Source organism: Erithacus rubecula (assembly GCF_903797595.1).
Source record: "Erithacus rubecula genome assembly, chromosome: 27".
Taxonomy (NCBI): Eukaryota; Metazoa; Chordata; class Aves; order Passeriformes; family Muscicapidae; genus Erithacus; species Erithacus rubecula.
Genome location: NC_136679.1, coordinates 2,560,827 through 2,576,657, shown reverse-complemented (window position 1 = coordinate 2,576,657; position 15,831 = coordinate 2,560,827). Strand labels below are relative to the sequence as shown.

At 52.8% G+C, this 15,831-nt stretch overlaps 4 protein-coding genes across 4 annotated transcripts; 2 read left to right on the top strand and 2 right to left on the bottom strand.

Annotated features, from left to right (window-relative positions):
* Positions 1 to 779: 779 nt before the first annotated feature.
* PSME3 (proteasome activator subunit 3) lies at positions 780 to 6,887 on the bottom strand. The gene is made up of 11 exons (XM_079328039.1): positions 6,769 to 6,887; positions 6,210 to 6,242; positions 5,848 to 5,910; positions 5,326 to 5,430; positions 4,980 to 5,028; positions 4,272 to 4,384; positions 3,721 to 3,789; positions 3,453 to 3,520; positions 3,244 to 3,298; positions 2,978 to 3,064; positions 780 to 2,497 (listed from the first exon to the last, which is right to left on the bottom strand). Exons 1-11 carry the CDS (start codon positions 6,808 to 6,810, stop codon positions 2,417 to 2,419), a joined length of 765 nt encoding a protein of 254 aa, XP_079184165.1. The 5' UTR covers positions 6,811 to 6,887; the 3' UTR covers positions 780 to 2,416.
* A 118-nt stretch (positions 6,888 to 7,005) lies between these two features.
* On the top strand, positions 7,006 to 11,059 carry BECN1 (beclin 1). Its single transcript, XM_079328042.1, has 11 exons — positions 7,006 to 7,207; positions 7,294 to 7,361; positions 7,430 to 7,488; positions 7,836 to 7,926; positions 8,185 to 8,321; positions 8,478 to 8,672; positions 8,869 to 9,015; positions 9,476 to 9,625; positions 9,715 to 9,775; positions 10,241 to 10,383; positions 10,669 to 11,059. The coding sequence occupies exons 1-11, from the start codon at positions 7,081 to 7,083 to the stop codon at positions 10,835 to 10,837; spliced, it is 1,347 nt and encodes a 448-aa protein (XP_079184168.1). The 5' UTR covers positions 7,006 to 7,080; the 3' UTR covers positions 10,838 to 11,059.
* A 426-nt stretch (positions 11,060 to 11,485) lies between these two features.
* On the bottom strand, positions 11,486 to 14,775 carry CNTD1 (cyclin N-terminal domain containing 1; the record flags this gene model as incomplete). Its single annotated transcript, XM_079328026.1, has 7 exons — positions 11,486 to 12,054; positions 12,386 to 12,482; positions 12,853 to 12,997; positions 13,436 to 13,598; positions 14,028 to 14,199; positions 14,438 to 14,513; positions 14,604 to 14,775. The coding sequence occupies 7 exons, from the start codon at positions 14,773 to 14,775 to the stop codon at positions 11,890 to 11,892; spliced, it is 990 nt and encodes a 329-aa protein (XP_079184152.1). The 3' UTR covers positions 11,486 to 11,889.
* A 385-nt stretch (positions 14,776 to 15,160) lies between these two features.
* COA3 (cytochrome c oxidase assembly factor 3) lies at positions 15,161 to 15,805 on the top strand. The gene is made up of 2 exons (XM_079328040.1): positions 15,161 to 15,397; positions 15,484 to 15,805. Exons 1-2 carry the CDS (start codon positions 15,199 to 15,201, stop codon positions 15,594 to 15,596), a joined length of 312 nt encoding a protein of 103 aa, XP_079184166.1. The 5' UTR covers positions 15,161 to 15,198; the 3' UTR covers positions 15,597 to 15,805.
* Positions 15,806 to 15,831: the final 26 nt, after the last annotated feature.

Sequence of the window (15,831 nt, the reverse complement as noted above, 5' to 3'; positions counted from 1 at the left end):
TGCCCCTTCCCTGCCAGGGTCAGGCACCTGCAGGGCTTTCCCACACTGCAGGAACTTTCCTGCACAAGCAGCTGCTGCTGCTCCTGGGCAGCCAGAGGTGCCACAGCCAGAGCCCCAGTCTGCAGGAGCTGTCCCAGGGCCAGTCACAGACTCTGCTGAGCAGCACTGTGACCAGGACAGGCACAACCCCAAAAAAGCCCTAGAACAGGGCCTGGCTCAGAGGGGCTGCAGCTGGGGGCAGCACACTCAGGAAAGCCTTGAGTGCCCCTCCAGAGGCCACTGTGCCCCAGCATGGAGGGAAGGCAGTAACAGGATGATCCCAGAAGAGCAGAGGGACTGTGGATGGGGACAGTAGGGCAGCTGCCTCTCCTTGGGTACCACATGCAGGGAGCAGCCAGGAGCAAGAGACTGTGTGCCCCACAGAGACACCAGGGGCTGCATCCAGGACAGCTGAGACCTGCCCAGAAAACACCTGCCTGGCAGAGAAACCCTGGAGCAACTGCAGGCTCAGAGAAACACCATGCAATGTCCCTACATCTGTTTGAACTGGGACAGATGAGACAGATTCCATCAAACCCAAGCCCATTTGCAAAATCATGCCCAATGTGAGGCATGCTGAAGGAACAGAAACAACCTACACAGCAGAGTTTGTAACACAGTCAAAAAGAGGAGTGAGGAGAATGAAGGGAAGGAGCAACTGAATGTGAGAAAGGCAGAACCAGAAATGGACACTAAACCTGCATGACCTAAGAGCCCAGCATCACACACAGGGGGCTGCCTTGAAAGAATTCCAAGTACCTTATTTTAATTTCTTGACATGGTAAAAGTTTACATACGTTCATCTGGCAGAGAAAGCTGAACAAATTAAAAGGAATCAATACAAAGAAACACAAGGGGAAGTGCTGCTCCCAGACAGCAGCTCAGTTGGTTTGTTACTGAATATTTATTAGCGGGAAGACTAAGAGTTGACTTACTACAAACAACAACAGAAGAGTCTATAGCAAGGGCCAGCAGCCCACTGCACTCTGGGCAAATCCCTGGGAAACCAGCAAGAGACAACATGGCTCTTAGATGGGGAAGCAGAGGAAAAAAAAACAAAAAAAAAACCCTAAAAACAAAGTAAAAAAAATAAGGGAAGAAACTTCATTCCATTTGTCACTGTTGTTACAATGAGATTAACACAACTCTTAAGGCTACTGCACAATAAGAATATACAGGTGTAACAGCGAGACCTGGGAAACAGCAAGGTTCCTGAAACAAATGATTTAATGTTCCCTGATTAGGGGACTTAAGTAGAAATACTATAAATAAGAAAATTTTTGAAGCCTGCAGCGTTATGGGCCCACTTGCCACACACAAAAACTGACGCAATACAACCAGTCATTTCCAAAGGGGTTTGTAATGGACCACGAAATGTTCTGGCAGCTTAGAGGAGTCACCAGGCACAGGAGTGTGCCCTTTGCAGGGGAAGGACTGCAAGGTCTGCAAGGTACCAGGTGGGTATCAGCCACCCTCACCATTAAGCACCAGCTGTGGCAGCCAGCTGTGGCAGCCAGCTCTGCCCAGGGAGCACTGCCAGAGACAGGGGGACTCAGTCTGATCACATGCAGAGATATTTTAGGACTTTAGCATCAGATCTCCAGCCCCTCCCTTCCCTCAGCCCAGGCAAAAGCAACCCATGCTGAAGGGGCAACCAGGATATAGGTGAAAGAGCATTGGTTTTAGCCAAGAAAGTGGCTCTAGTCAAATGGCAGAAGCCACCTGAGCTTATGACAGCCAGGACAGCACCAGCTCTAGTTCCAAGCATTTGCCTCATGCTCTGCACTGATCCAGACAGAACTGGTGAGGCAGAGACCTGTGGGGCAGGCTCTGCTGAGCCAGGAGAGAGCTAGAAAAGGAGTGCAGATGGCTCAGTGGCACCAGAGCACAGCTGCCAAGGGGCAGGGTCCCTGGTCAGTGCAGAGCTGGTGGCAGAGGGGCCTGGCCACAGCCAGCAGTGGGGAGAGAGCTTCCCTGCTGTGGCACTGCCAGGCTGCCCTTGTGCTGGGCTGTTTGCCCTGTTCCAGAGACCCCAGTGCAGCCACCAGACAAGAGATGGGACAGGACAGGGGCTTGGTCTATAGTGTTGTTCCCACTCAGGTAGGAAGCAAGGCATGAAGGAATGTCCCTGCCTGGCTGCAGCAGCCTCTGGGGTGTCCAATGCAGCATGGCCTCTACTACCAGAGACTAGAGGAAGAGGGAGAGCTCCTGAGACCTGAACAAAACCAATCACAAAACTAGGCAAGAATTTCTTTAGAGTTTAACTAAGAATGCAATACTATTTCCAGCCAGTTTCCCATCTCGATAGTCACGTAACAAACCAAGGCAATGACGGTCTTTAGTTGACTGAACAGTTCTCAAGTTCAAACGTTGACACTTAATAGAGGGTCTCAGCATTGCTGCTCCGAGGCCTCTTGATCTTCTCAATATTTTTAAGAATCATGTCATGCAAAGTGACCTGCAAAAAGGAAGAACAGGACTCAGACAGGAATCCATCCAGCTTTCACCATAAACACTGGTTACCACAGCAGCACCACTCCCCTTGGCACCATCCTCAACTCTTGTGTGCAACCACACACCTGGTTAAGGTAAGGGATTCCTTCAGCCAGACCCTACAGAAGCCAGTACCAAAATGTAATACCAAAATGTAATACCAAAAGCATTTATTCAGGAACTCTAGGATTGGCTTGTACTGCATGAAGAGCTTAGAATTAGATTCCCACAGGGGGAATATTTTGCTCTGGAGCCCTGTGAACACTGCTGGAAACATCTGCATCTCTAGGAGATGGTGGAGAAGCAACAGCTGGCTCATTCTCACCAGGCAGGCTTCCTACCAGGAGTGACCATGCTCAGGGGGAAAAGGGAGAGGAGCAGCACCAGGATCACAGGGGCTCTCCACTGCTGCATGAGGCAGTGTGAGCTCTGTGTTCTCACTTACATATTGATTTCTCAGCTCTGAAATGATGAGGCGCAGACTAATGTACTCCTTCTCGTCGATCTCCGTCACGGTGCGGCGATAATCCTCCTGCCAGGAGCACACAGGGCTCAGCCCAGCCTCCCTCACCCTGCCCTCCACAAAGGAACCCCCCACCTGCTCTCAATCCTTGTATGATCCCCCCTCTTGCCCCAGCACCCTCAGCTCAGGAAGGACAGTGACAAAGCAGCAGCATAAACAAGTGAATCTCCATGTGCCCGCTGACTTACCACATGAGGGTACTTGGCTATTTTGGAAACCAACTTTGCTCTTGTGATATAGTATCTGGCAGGAAAAAACAGAGATTAAAGCTCAGATAAACAGCACCAGGATTATTTTCAGGTCCAAAGTGCCTTGTAACAACAGCTGGGGGACCTTTCCCAAACACATTCCTTTTCCAAGGAGATCCCAAAAAAGAGGTCTGCTTTTGCATGCCTACCTAGAAATCTGGTCCAGGTAAGATGCTGCCTCACTCTCCACAGTCCGAAGCTCAGCAACTGTTTCCTCCTGCAGGGAAGGAAGCTATTAGCTCCACTAGGCTGCAGCTGGCTCAGGAAACACTGTTTCAGCAGCACCACCTCAAATCCAGGTTTGGGTTTTAACACCTAACCTAATCCCAAGACTGCAGCTGCTGAAAAGAACATGAACTGAAAGATTCAGAGAAATCCTAGAGATCCCAGTCCCTGGAGCACACAGCAGTGTCTTACCTGAATAGAAACACCAAAGTTGTTCCCATCCTCTATCCTGGGAATGAGAAGCTGCACCCACATTTTGACCTGCAGTGGAGAGATCACAACACTGACCAACGCCAATACCTGCACAATGACTTCTCTCAGGAATGTCAGCAAAAGCCTCCCAGGACTCTGCCTTTGTAACACAGCTCATGATAAACTGCTGCAGGTCCCTTATGCACCTGTAACACTTCCAAGATCACTTCCCACATGGCTGGGATGCTGTGCAAGCCAGCACAGGCCCAGCTTCCCATGGAAAGCTCTGCTCACCATGCCCCAAGAGCTCCTGGCAGGAGTCTATGCCTGTGCAAAAGAAGGGCAAAGCAAAGCCCCATGAGGCCTGTTACCAGACATCAGGCAAACAACAGAGCTCCCAAAGGGTCTCAGCTGCCTTCCAGCCCTGTCAGACAGGGCAAAGCCCTGCTTTTCCTCATCTATAGCACAGAGGGACCTGCTCCTTTCACAGCTCCACCTCTCCAGGAGTAAAACCACTCCACTGCCTCCCCTCACTCCAGGCTCACACCCACCGTATTGCACTTCTCAATGAGCAGCCTGATTTCTGGTTTCACTTTCTCTATGATGTCCACCAGCTGCTGGTTGCTCTTCAGCATCCCATTGGGCATCACAAACACTTTGGTACCTGTGGCAGAGACAAATCCCCAGTGTCAGTGGCTCACAGGAGCAGCTGTGCCAGGGTTGGACCGAGGGGCCACCTGAGCCTCACTCATCTCCCACCAAGGCCAGAAAGGGACTGAGCCAGGCTGTGGCCACCTGTAGGGAAGGGGAAACTGGACATGGGATAACAGCAGTGACCACAAGGGAAGGAAAAGAGAAAACAGAGCAGGGTGAGACTGAAGAGCTCGAGGATGCTGAGCACAAAGGGTTATCCTGGTGCACACGTACAAGAAGTTTCTGTCTCAGCTTAATCCAAAGCCTGGAATCTTCTTCCAGACAAAGAGAGAAACTGCACAGAGTCACCAGGAGATCAGCTGCCTCTGTCAGCAGGCCAAGATACAGCAAGTACTACTTATGTCTATCAGAGAAGTACTAATTATGCTTCTAAGAGCTGGAACCTGACTCCACCACATCCAAACATCTGTAGGTCAGGCTCTGGCCTGTATGAGCAGCAGCTGCTGGCAGGGCAGGGCAGTGGGGCTGGCATGATTTGCATCCCCAAGGCTCAGTGCAGTGGTTCAGGGAGCAGGCAGCAATACAAGGGACTTGGGGATTCTTACCCTGAAAGGTCTCTTCGTGGTCTTCAAGCTTCCTCTTTTTCATATTTGGCTAAAATATACAAAATGTTTTACTCACAAACTAGTCGTAAGCTGTAAAAGTGTTGCAAAGGAAAAAAAGGAAAACTTAGAGCCCTGCCATGTTCCTGGTTTCTAAGCATTCTTCCTTAAAGCCCAGCAGGGACTGCAGAGCAGTGTTACCTCCAGCAGACTTCCCAGGCTTGAGAGATCAATCTCTAAAAGCCTCTGGGTCAAGGCCTGGTATTAAATAAGAATATCCTACCCCAGCATAGAGCAAACTATGCAGTTTTAACAGAAGCTGGGATCACAGCCAAGAAGGTAACCTTACCCCATCCAGTCCATCATGGCTGTTGGTGAGAAGAATTGGGTCAGGCACTGGGAGGTTCATGTCCGAATGGATCTGAGTAAGATCATGAATATTCAGGATGGGTTCCTGCAAAATAAAGCAGATTAGTTATTTGGTTATAAACTAACAAATCCTGCCACACCAAACACAAAAGATTCAGGCCTTCTCTTGTCCAACTGTAAGATGAGGATAAATGAAGACAAAAGGTCTGGTAATAGGCTGTGAGCCCCCCATCCATGAGTGCCAGGCCATGCTCAGCTATTGGTGTCCCTGTGAGACCCCAGCACTGCCCACGGGGGAACACAAAAACTGGAGAGATCACACAAAGCAAACTGCAAAAGGCAGAGCCAACAGCACTGCAGTGCATGTGAGCAACCAGCTGCTGCCTTGTGTCTCTGCAAACAAGGTGAAGAGCACAGAAAACACCCCTGAAGAGACCTGCCACATCACTTTCAAAATGTAGCTGGAAATGGGAAAAGGATACAGAGACAAGGCACACCCTACCTTAAGGAATCCATCGAGTTCTAACAGCTTCTTTGGAAAAAAGTTTGCTACGAGGTCTTCAGCCTAAGAAGAAAAGAACCAACGATGTGAAAGAAGGCCACGCTGCTCCCACTAGCAGGCAAGAACAACAGGGAAATCATCTGTGCACAAGCAGGAAACAAAGAGAACACAAGTTCTTCCTGCTGCCAAATCCAAACAAAGCCCAAGGTGAGAAGAGAGCTACGAGGTTCAGGAACCTCACTGCAGTGAGTGACTGATGTCCTGAGTGCTGCTAACCTTCCAGGGCAGCCTCAAGCCACAGTGGAGTTGGTCAGAAAGTCCCGGCCAAAAACCCTTTTTCTTGCTCGACCTGTGACACTCACCTCGCTCGTGATCCGCTCCCTGAAGGAGTCAACCTACAGAAGGAAACGGGGACAGGTCAGGTCGCTGCGGAGCAGCGGGGCCCGGGGAGGCGGCGCTCGGAGCCCCGCGGCCGCACGAGGCTCCCGGGAAACGGGAGGGGTCTGCGAACGGCGAGCGGGAGCTGCCCGGGAACACCGGGAGCTGCCCGGGGACACCGGGAGCGGCGGGCAGCAGGAACGCGCGCAGCTCCCTCCCGCCGGGGCGGCAACCCCGCCGGGCAGCGGCCGCGCTCTGCCGGGGCACGGCTCGGAGCACAGCCCCGCCGCATCCCCGCCCCGCCGCGCTGCAGGGCCGGCCGGGGGTGGAGACACCGGGGGCTCGGCGGGGCGGGCGGGCCGCGCTCGGCGGCCGGGGTGGAACGGCCGGGAGGCACCGTGGGGCGGCCCCGAGCCCGCCCCGCCCCGGGCCGGCGCCAGCACAGCCCGGCGCGGGCCGGCGGGGCGGAGGCGGCGGCCGGGCCGGGCCGGGCCGGGCGAGGCCCGGCGGGGCGGGGCGGGGCGAGCGGCGGGGCGGGCGCACCTTGAGCTTCACCTCCGGGTCCACCTTGAGCAGCGAGGCCATGGCGGGTCCGGTCTGGGGGCCGCTCCGCTTCCCCGGGCCCACACCGGAAATGACCTCACGCCGCGCGCCCGCCAATGCCGCGCGCGCCCGCCGCCCGCGTGACCCGCCCCCCTCCCCGCGCGCACGCGCCGCCGGGTCCTGGCCGCTCAGCGCCGCCCGGGGCGGGGACGCAGAAAATGGCGCGGGCGGCTCGCGCAGCCCTGCCAGGACCGCGCCCCGCCCGCGTCACGTCCGGCGCGCGGCGATGGCGGGGCGCGCGCGGGCGGCGCGATGGAGGGAGCGCGGGCGGGCGGCGGCACCGCGCACGTCAGCTTCGTGTGCCAGCGCTGCTGCCAGCCGCTCAAGCTCGACACCTCCTTCAAGGTCCTCGACCGCCTCACCATCCAGGAGCTCACCGGTACGGGGGCGCGGCGCGGCGGGGCCGGGGCAGGGGCCCGGGCCTAGGCCGAGGCCTGGAGCCGGCTGACACCTTCTCCCCCACAGCCCCGCTGGTGAGCGCCGCCCCTGCCAGGCCCGGGGAGCTGCACGAAGAGGAGAGCGCCCTGACGGAGGTACGGCGGGGCCGGGCGCGGCCGCAGCTCCCCCGGACGCTCCGGTAACGGTGTTTCCTTGCCTCCAGGAAACCTTCGTGGAGAACCGGCAGGATGGCGTGTCCAGGAGGTTCATCCCGCCAGCCAGGTACAGCCGCCGCCGCGCTCCCGTCAGGCCCGGCCCGTCCCTCCCGGCAGCTTGAGCCTGAGAACGCTCCCCCCGTAACGGGAGGACTCTGAATAGCTCGTGTGACCCCCCCCCGGAGTTTCCCCTGCAGGATCCCCGTGGCCCCCGGGCTCCCTGTCAGTTTGAACACACAGCTGCAGTCCTGCTCCTCAGCTGTGGGTCAGCACAAACCCCACAGAGCCCCTAAAACATGAGCTGTCCCAGCCTCCTGCTCTCCCTTCTACCTGATTCAGCTCCAGATTCTGGTCTGGCGCTTGAGCTGCCTCCCCTCAGCACTTAGCACTCATCTCGGTAACATTCTTTCCAAGAATGATGTCGACGGAAAGTGCCAACAGTTTCACGCTGATCGGGGAGGCCTCGGATGGCGGCACCATGGAGAACCTGAGCCGGAGACTGAAGGCAAGTGGGTCACAGGCTGCTGCACTCAGCTCCTTCAGAATGCAGCATCAGCTCTTCCTGATGCTCTGCAAAGCTAAACTGTAAAGTTTCTCATAGTGTTTGCCTTCCAGGGGCTGTGTTGGTGAGTAGTTGAGCAGAGATTTTTTTTTTTTTTAATAATATTTGGCTTGCAAAAAAGACTTCTGCTAACTGATGCTGCTGAAAATCATCAGGCAGCTGCCTGTGGTTTCCCTTGCACTAATGTGAGCCCTTCTCCAGGTCACTGGGGACCTCTTTGACATCATGTCTGGGCAGACAGATGTGGATCACCCACTGTGTGAGGAATGCACAGACACTCTGCTGGACCAGCTGGACACACAGCTCAACATCACAGAGAACGAGTGCCAGAACTACAAGTGAGTGATCCAGAGATGACCCAAGACAGAGCTGCTGTAGCTTGAGGCACAGTCAGTGTGGAGAGCTTGGGGTTGACAAGAGGGGCTGCCACAGAATCAAGGACTGGCAGGACTTCCCAGGATCCCTGGTTTGGTAATCCCATTGTTCTCCTTTAGGAGATGTCTGGAGATACTGGAACAGATGAATGAGGACGATAAAGAGAAGCTGCAGACAGAACTGAAAGAACTGGCACTGGAGGAGGAGCAGCTGATTCAGGAGCTGGAGGATGTTGAGAAGAACCGCAAGATTGTGGCTGAGGACTTTGAGAGAGTCAGGGCAGAGGCTGAACGGCTGGAGCAGGAGGAGGCTCAGTGAGTGAGCTGCACCTGCAGCTTGTGCCAGGGGTTGGAGGCAACAGAGAAATGAGGTTGTAACATGAGAAACCTGTAAATGTATCCAAGTGCCAGTGGCTCTCTCCCTACAGAAGACAAGACCAAACTGCCTGCAAAGCTGTCACTTTGATGTAGAATCCAGCACTCAGCACATCTTGTCTTGCTTTTCTCAAAGGTACCAGAAGGAATACTGTGAGTTCAAGAGGCAACAGCTGGAGCTGGATGATGAGCTGAAAAGTGTGGACAACCAAATGCGCTATGCCCAGATGCAATTGGATAAATTAAAGAAAACCAACGTATTCAATGCAACCTTTCACATCTGGTAATGTGGATACTGGAATATTATATCCATTTTCTTGGAGTCTGCAGTGTGAGGCTGTTAAGTCACTGCATTTGACAGGAAAGCTGCAGGCCAGCTCACAGTTACCTCCCAGCAGTGGCAGCTGAGTAAGGTGTGCTGGGCTGTGGGACTGGGAAATGGCTCCTTCACCAGTCCCAGGAATGCTTTGGGAGCTCCTGTGCCAGCCAGCACTGACACTGGCTTCAGGGTTCACAGAGCAGGTAGCTTTGGAGGCCTGGCTAGGGGCTTTTGTTGTGTTTTCATGACAAAAAGAGAACAAGTGTTTGGTATTTACATACACTTGTTAAGAACAGGCCCAAACCCTTGTTGTGCATGGCTGGGACTGTGTGTGCTGTGCTGTTGGGACATGGCCCCTATTTGGTTATCAGGCCAGGAGCTTTTCCCAGCCTAGCACACTTATTTATAATTCTTCTTATCACAGGCACAGCGGGCAGTTTGGCACAATAAATAACTTCAGGCTTGGCCGTCTCCCCAGCGTTCCTGTGGAATGGAATGAGATCAATGCTGCCTGGGGGCAGACTGTGCTGCTGCTGCATGCCCTGGCCAACAAAATGGGCCTGAAGTTTCAGAGGTACCTGCAATACCACACACAGTTCATGTATGACCCAGAGGAGGACAGGCAGACTCAGGTGCTGTGAATTCTGTCTCCTGTTTTTTCAGGTACCGTCTTGTCCCCTATGGCAACCACTCCTATCTGGAGTCCCTCACAGACAAATCCAAGGTAAGAGATTCCATACAAATCATGGGACATTGACCTTGAGTGCCAGAGCCCTGGTCACACTGGGGATGCAGGACACAGAACTTGGGCTCTGTGGAGTCCAGGAAAGCTGGCTGCTCCAGTTCCTCCAACGTGGTAACATCTCACTCCAAATCCTGTATGGAGCCACTGGTGCTGCCAGCCAGCAGTGTTAAAAGTGACAGAACTGTTGAATGACACACCTGGCCAGAGGCAGAGGCATGTTTTGGGGTGATTGGTGGGTAAATGGCATGATTAGGGATTGGTGGAAGTCAGCAACATATGCCTGCACATGGTAGGCATGTGCACAAAACCAGTCACACTTGCTCTGTGCCACAAGCCATTTCTCAATATCACATGACAAATTTAAGACTCACATGGGGTTAAAAAGCTGCAGTGACCATATCAAAAACAAGTGCTTGGGGTGCCTGATAGAAATCTCTTTTCCAGGAGCTTCCCCTGTACTGCTCTGGAGGCTTGAGGTTCTTCTGGGACAATAAATTTGATCACGCCATGGTGGCATTCCTGGACTGTGTGCAGCAGTTTAAAGAGGAAGTAGAAAAAGGTGAAACTAGGTTTTGTTTGCCTTACAGGTGAGTGTTGCCACAAAACTCAAATATAGCTCTGTGTGCTCCCCCTAGCACTGCTTGCTGTTTCAGTCCTGACCTCCAGAAATCATCTGGAATTCTTTATGATGTATGTTTGCTAGTTTCATTGAAACTTAAAGTTAGTCCTTTGGGTGGAGTCCTGAGGCTTGCTCAAGTCTCTTTAAAAACAGGATAGTATTATTGTCAGATTTAAAATTTAGTGCTTGATGTCATACTGAGATTAAATGTTTGCAGTAGGAGTGCACTAATTGAAGCTTGTGTGTGATACAGGATGGACGTGGAGAAAGGAAAGATTGAAGACACAGGTGGCAGTGGTGGCTCTTACTCAATTAAAACACAGTTTAACTCTGAAGAGCAATGGACAAAAGCACTAAAATTCATGTTAACTAACCTGAAATGGGGCCTTGCCTGGGTCTCATCCCAATTCTATAACAAGTAACTGTGGCCAGAACTTGGCCTGGTAACTGTGGAGTGTCTGCATTGTGTTAGAGAAAGGCAAATTCAGATGTCTCTTAATATTAACCAGTAAAAAATGTTTACAATACCAAAAATCCACAAGACACTTTATTTAAAATACCATTATCACAAGTAGTTTATAGAAAAGCAATATGCAAAGTTGTATCATTGAGCTGAACAGAATAAAAACCAGCTATTAAATGGATTCTAAACTGTTATTTTTGGGGTTTATGGCCATGCACATAAATCACTGTCAAACTTCAGAACACCCATCAGTTTGATGCTGCTCTGTTACAGCTTGTGCAAGGCTGGAAAAGCAGACTTTAAAACCCAGGGAATAATGTGGAAAAACTGCCAGAACTTTGCCTAGTCATTAAAGAATAACTAAAGTTTGAAATAAAGTATTTTCTATGTAATATCAGCACTTCTTTGTGCTACTGCACTTAACAAGGTTTGATACCATTACAACACAGTAATCCCTCCTGCAGCCTGTTCCTGCATAGGGCTGCACTGAGGAAATAATGAAACTATTCCACATTTCAGGTGTTTCCAGCCAGCAGTGCCTGGCACAACACAAACCCCTGGCACACTCAGGGACACCCAGCCTGGGCACTGCTGTGGTGGCACAGAGGGGACAATCACAGGCAGCTGAGACAGGCATTTTATAAAAGCAGCAAGAGGAGACAGCACAGCCCCATTTATAACACAGGTGTGAGAGGTGGTCCCAGCTGAGCTCCAGGCATGGCAGCACCTTTCAAACACAACTACTCTGAGGGGTCTCTCTGGTTAAAGAGAACTTAAAAGATGCAGCTCTTAGAACAAAGCTTTTGGTGCATTTTTAAACACTATGATGCTGTTGGGCCTCCCTTCAGAGTATGAGTCCAATGCTTAGCAGGATGAGCTTTGCTCATTAACACAGCTGCCAGGCTGTTCCACAGTTCAGGTAACCCTGAGCTGTGCTGGGTGCCTGGGCAGTGTCACAGTTGTCAGCAGCATGACAGTTCTGCTGCTGTGCCAGTGATGGACAGGGTGTTTCTATTTGTGAAGCAGAATTCTGTCCTCAGGAGATTTGGTTCCACAGTTCCCACGGTGCTGCTCATATGTGGTGCTGCCCCCAACTATGCACCTCACCACAGCATAGGAGAACTCCAGGATGCTTTGTGGAGAAATGCCAGTGATGCAGTTTAAATGCTCCACAACCTGGAAAAAAGAAAAGATACAGCACCTAAAGCTCTTGAGTTTACAGATTGATAAGAGTAACTGCTCCATGGGCACGTTTCACAGGGAGTTGTCCCATGAGATTGTTTCTCTTCCTGCCAGTGAAACATTGCCTGGTTTTGTTCTGGCTGTGAAGGTGAGGACACTCACCATGCTGCACACAGAACTGCCCACAGAAAACCCCACATGCTTCCTGCTAAAAAGACAGAGCTGTCCCCTCCCTCATGCCACTCCCAGTGCAGCCCCACCTGGTGTGCTGAGACAGATAAACCCCCTTGGCATTGTGTTCCCATAGAGCCAACATGTACTGTACCTGCTCCCAGTGCCCAGGGCTCAGGATGAACACACCTGTACTGATGACTCCAACAGCCAAGAGCATGAAATCTTCCTTCACTGTTAAAAACTTGGCTCTGCAGAAGGAAAAGTTTGTTCATGTGTAAAGTGCTGCTTCACAGTTCAAAAGCAGCTGCTGCTGCAGTTGCCAATGCCAAGGACATGTTGGCTTATTCAGGCCCAACAACCAAGCCCAACATCAGAAGTTGGAACTGACAGTGCAAGGCTGGATTTTAACAACCAAGTGAAACACTTTCCTTGCCTTCCTTGTGAAGCAGCTGTGTTGCTTTGGACTGGTATATTCAGAAATTATCAATGCCCCCCAAACTAGTTATTTTTTAAAACATACTCCCAAAATGGCACACTGAGAGTTATGCTGCTATTTATTAGCTTTTTTAAGGGTTTTAATTTCAAAGGGTTATTTTAAGCCATTGTCAGATCACTTACATCTGCAGTTTGCTTGGGGTGGAGTTTTCAATGGCAATCTTCAGCAAAGTGCCATAGATGGTCTCTCTGGTCAGGTAGCAGAAGTCCAGCAGCTGCACACAGAGCTGGTGTAAGGGTTTGACAGGAAGCAAGCAGCCATTGTATCCTGGCAGAGATCACACCATCAGTCCCACATTTTGGGTCACTAAACTGAATTACAAGTCTTAGGTACCATAAAGGAGAGAGAGTTCTGAGGACAGCTGCCCTGTCTCTGAATGCCACAGGATCCCTCAGCCTCAGTATAATTCCACTCTGAAATTCAGGCTATCAGATCTGGGCCAAGAAAATGGTGAATGACTGCAGAAAGTGTGGCCTGGCAACACATTTGGGGGCTTTAAACTCTTCATCTTTTACTGAATGAGTCATGACTGGTTGTCCAACAACATTCATCACATTCTACAGAAGACAAAGTTCTCATCTAAAAAGTGAAGCCCTGGACAGTTCCACATCAAAAATCTGTAATACCAGACATTTTGCTTCAGACCAGTAACAGCTGTATGATCCTACTAAAAAACTTCCTTCCCATTCCCTCTGATACTCTCACCTAGAACCTCCAGAAGCAATTCCACGTAGGCCAATGGAGTTGACACATTGATGTGGAAGTGCAGAGTGTTTAAAACAGCAAGCTCTGACTCCAGCAATTCCTGTTTAGTGTAGGAGTATTTTAAGGACTGCAGAAATTTTAAAGCTGTGTCACTGGTCACTCTCTGAAGAAAAAAAAAAAAAAAAAAAAAAAAAAAAGAAACAAAACATATTCCAGGCAGTAAGGTACTCAGTAGGAACAAAATGCTCTATCACCTCTCTCCTGCTGACATGAGGCTGCAGCTCACCCACCTCTCCTTTGAAAGGTCTAGCTCTGACCTTTCCCACAGGTTTCCCTGACTCAATAAATTATTCACAGGTGTGAACCCCTGTGGACACACAATTTTTGACAACCAGAGACCAGGAGATTCTCCTGCACTTTTTTTTCCCCTCAAGAACTGGGAACATTTCCCAACAAACTGTTATTGGATGAGCAGCAATTTGCCTGCCCTAAAGGGAATGCCGTGTCCTTTGGCATTTCATTATCACTACTGTCTTTCAAAAAGGAAATCTATTTTTAAGAGAGATTAATACACTGCAGATTGCTGACTTACACTGTAGTGCAGGGAGACTTTGCTGGCGAGCTGAACACACGACACCAGTCGCAGGACAAAGGTGTTGATTATCTGATCCCTCACAGAGCTCCAGCTGCTCCTCTGCCCTTGCTCACGACCTTTAGCATTCCCTCTGCCATCACACATCTGTTCTACCTGCTTGATCATAAACCTACAAAAGCCACAATCGCTCAGAGAACAGTTCTGTCTGCTGAGAGAAAAGAAGAAAGGCAATTCCACATATACTTAAATGTAGAACTCCTAATTTGGATTAGGTGAATGAAGAGACAAAGCCCTCAACACGCACATTAGTCATGTATGGTTTGGGTGAGGGGGACAGAGGGACAGGGCATGGGCAATATAACCCCAGCAGAGAATGGGAAACGTGCTGAGTGTTTAGGACTCATTACCGTTCAACTAACTCCACTGCCTGGTACCGAGTCGATTCGTCCAAGTGCCATTTTTCAGACAAAAGGAATATAAATTCTGCAAAAAGCACAGCAGTCACTGATTTCAGTCTCCTGAAGCTCACTGTACAGCTGTCATCTGCTCCAGGAGTGCTGTAGCAAATCTCACCCACGATCCGTGTCTCTTTGAAGTACCCAGCCCGCTCGGGCAGCTCTCTCAAGTACTGCTCGTTCTCCATGGCCAAGTGGATCAGTGTGTCCTCGATAATTTCAGGAGCAACTCCATTGAACACGGGGCCTGAGTCACGGCTCCGGCCTTCCAGTGGCGCCTGAGACCCCATTTAGTCCGGGCAGGGCCGGTGCAGGGCCGGGGGTCCGGACAGGGCCGGGATCAGGGCAGGGCCGGGGGTCCGGACAGGGCTTCGGGGTCCGGGCAGGGCCGGGGGTTGGGGCAGGGCCGGTGCAGGGTCAGGAGTCCGGACAGGGGTGCGGGGTTCGGGATCCGGGCAGGGGTTCGGGGTTCGGGGTCCGGGCGGGGGTTCGGGGTCCGGGCGGGGGTTCGGGGTTCGGGCAGGGCCGGGGCAGAGCCCCAGCACCTTCAGTCACGTGACCCCACTCCGCCAATCAGCAGGCTCCAATGCCTCGACCGGCACGCGCTGGGCCTCAGCCAACCACTCGACGCCGCGCGCCGCTCGGGCCCTCCGATTGGCCAAAGCTCCCGCCGGAAGTGGCGTCACGTCTCCGCGCGGAGACGGCGGGGGAAGATGGCGGCGCCGCAGGGGCCCGGGGAGGCGGCGTTCGCGCGGCGCATCGACCCGTCCCGGGAGCCGGGGCTCAGCCCCGAGCAGCGCCGCCTCATGGCGCAGGTGGAGTACGCCCAGCGCCAGCGCGCCCTGCAGCGCCGGCTCCGCAGCCGCAACGTGCTGCTGGCGCTCGGGATCGGCGCGGTGACATTAGGAATCTGTATCCTCCGGGGCTGGGGCAGGGCAGGGCAGGGCTGGGGGGGCCTCGGGGCCGCGCCCGCAGCTTTTCCTTAATTCCCCCCGCAGACGGTTACACCTTCTACTCGGTGTCGCAGGAGCGGTTCCTGGACGAGCTGGAGCAGGAGGCGGAGGCGGCGCGGGCACGGGCGCGGGCGCGCTCCGAGAGCGCCGCCAGCTGAGCGGGAGCGCCCGGCCCGAACCGGGACTGCGCTGCGCCCTCGCCGGACAGGACGGGGCTCGAGGCGGATGGGCCTGAGGGGTTCGGGTGTGTCCCGTGCGCTGCTTTGGCCCGGGGGCTCCCCGCAGGCAGGGCCCCCCGCGGGCAGAGCCATGGCAAGGCCGGGGGCGCCCAGGGCCAGCGCTCCCCACAATAAACCCTCTCACTGGAGACCGCGTCCGTGCCGCCTGTCAGGC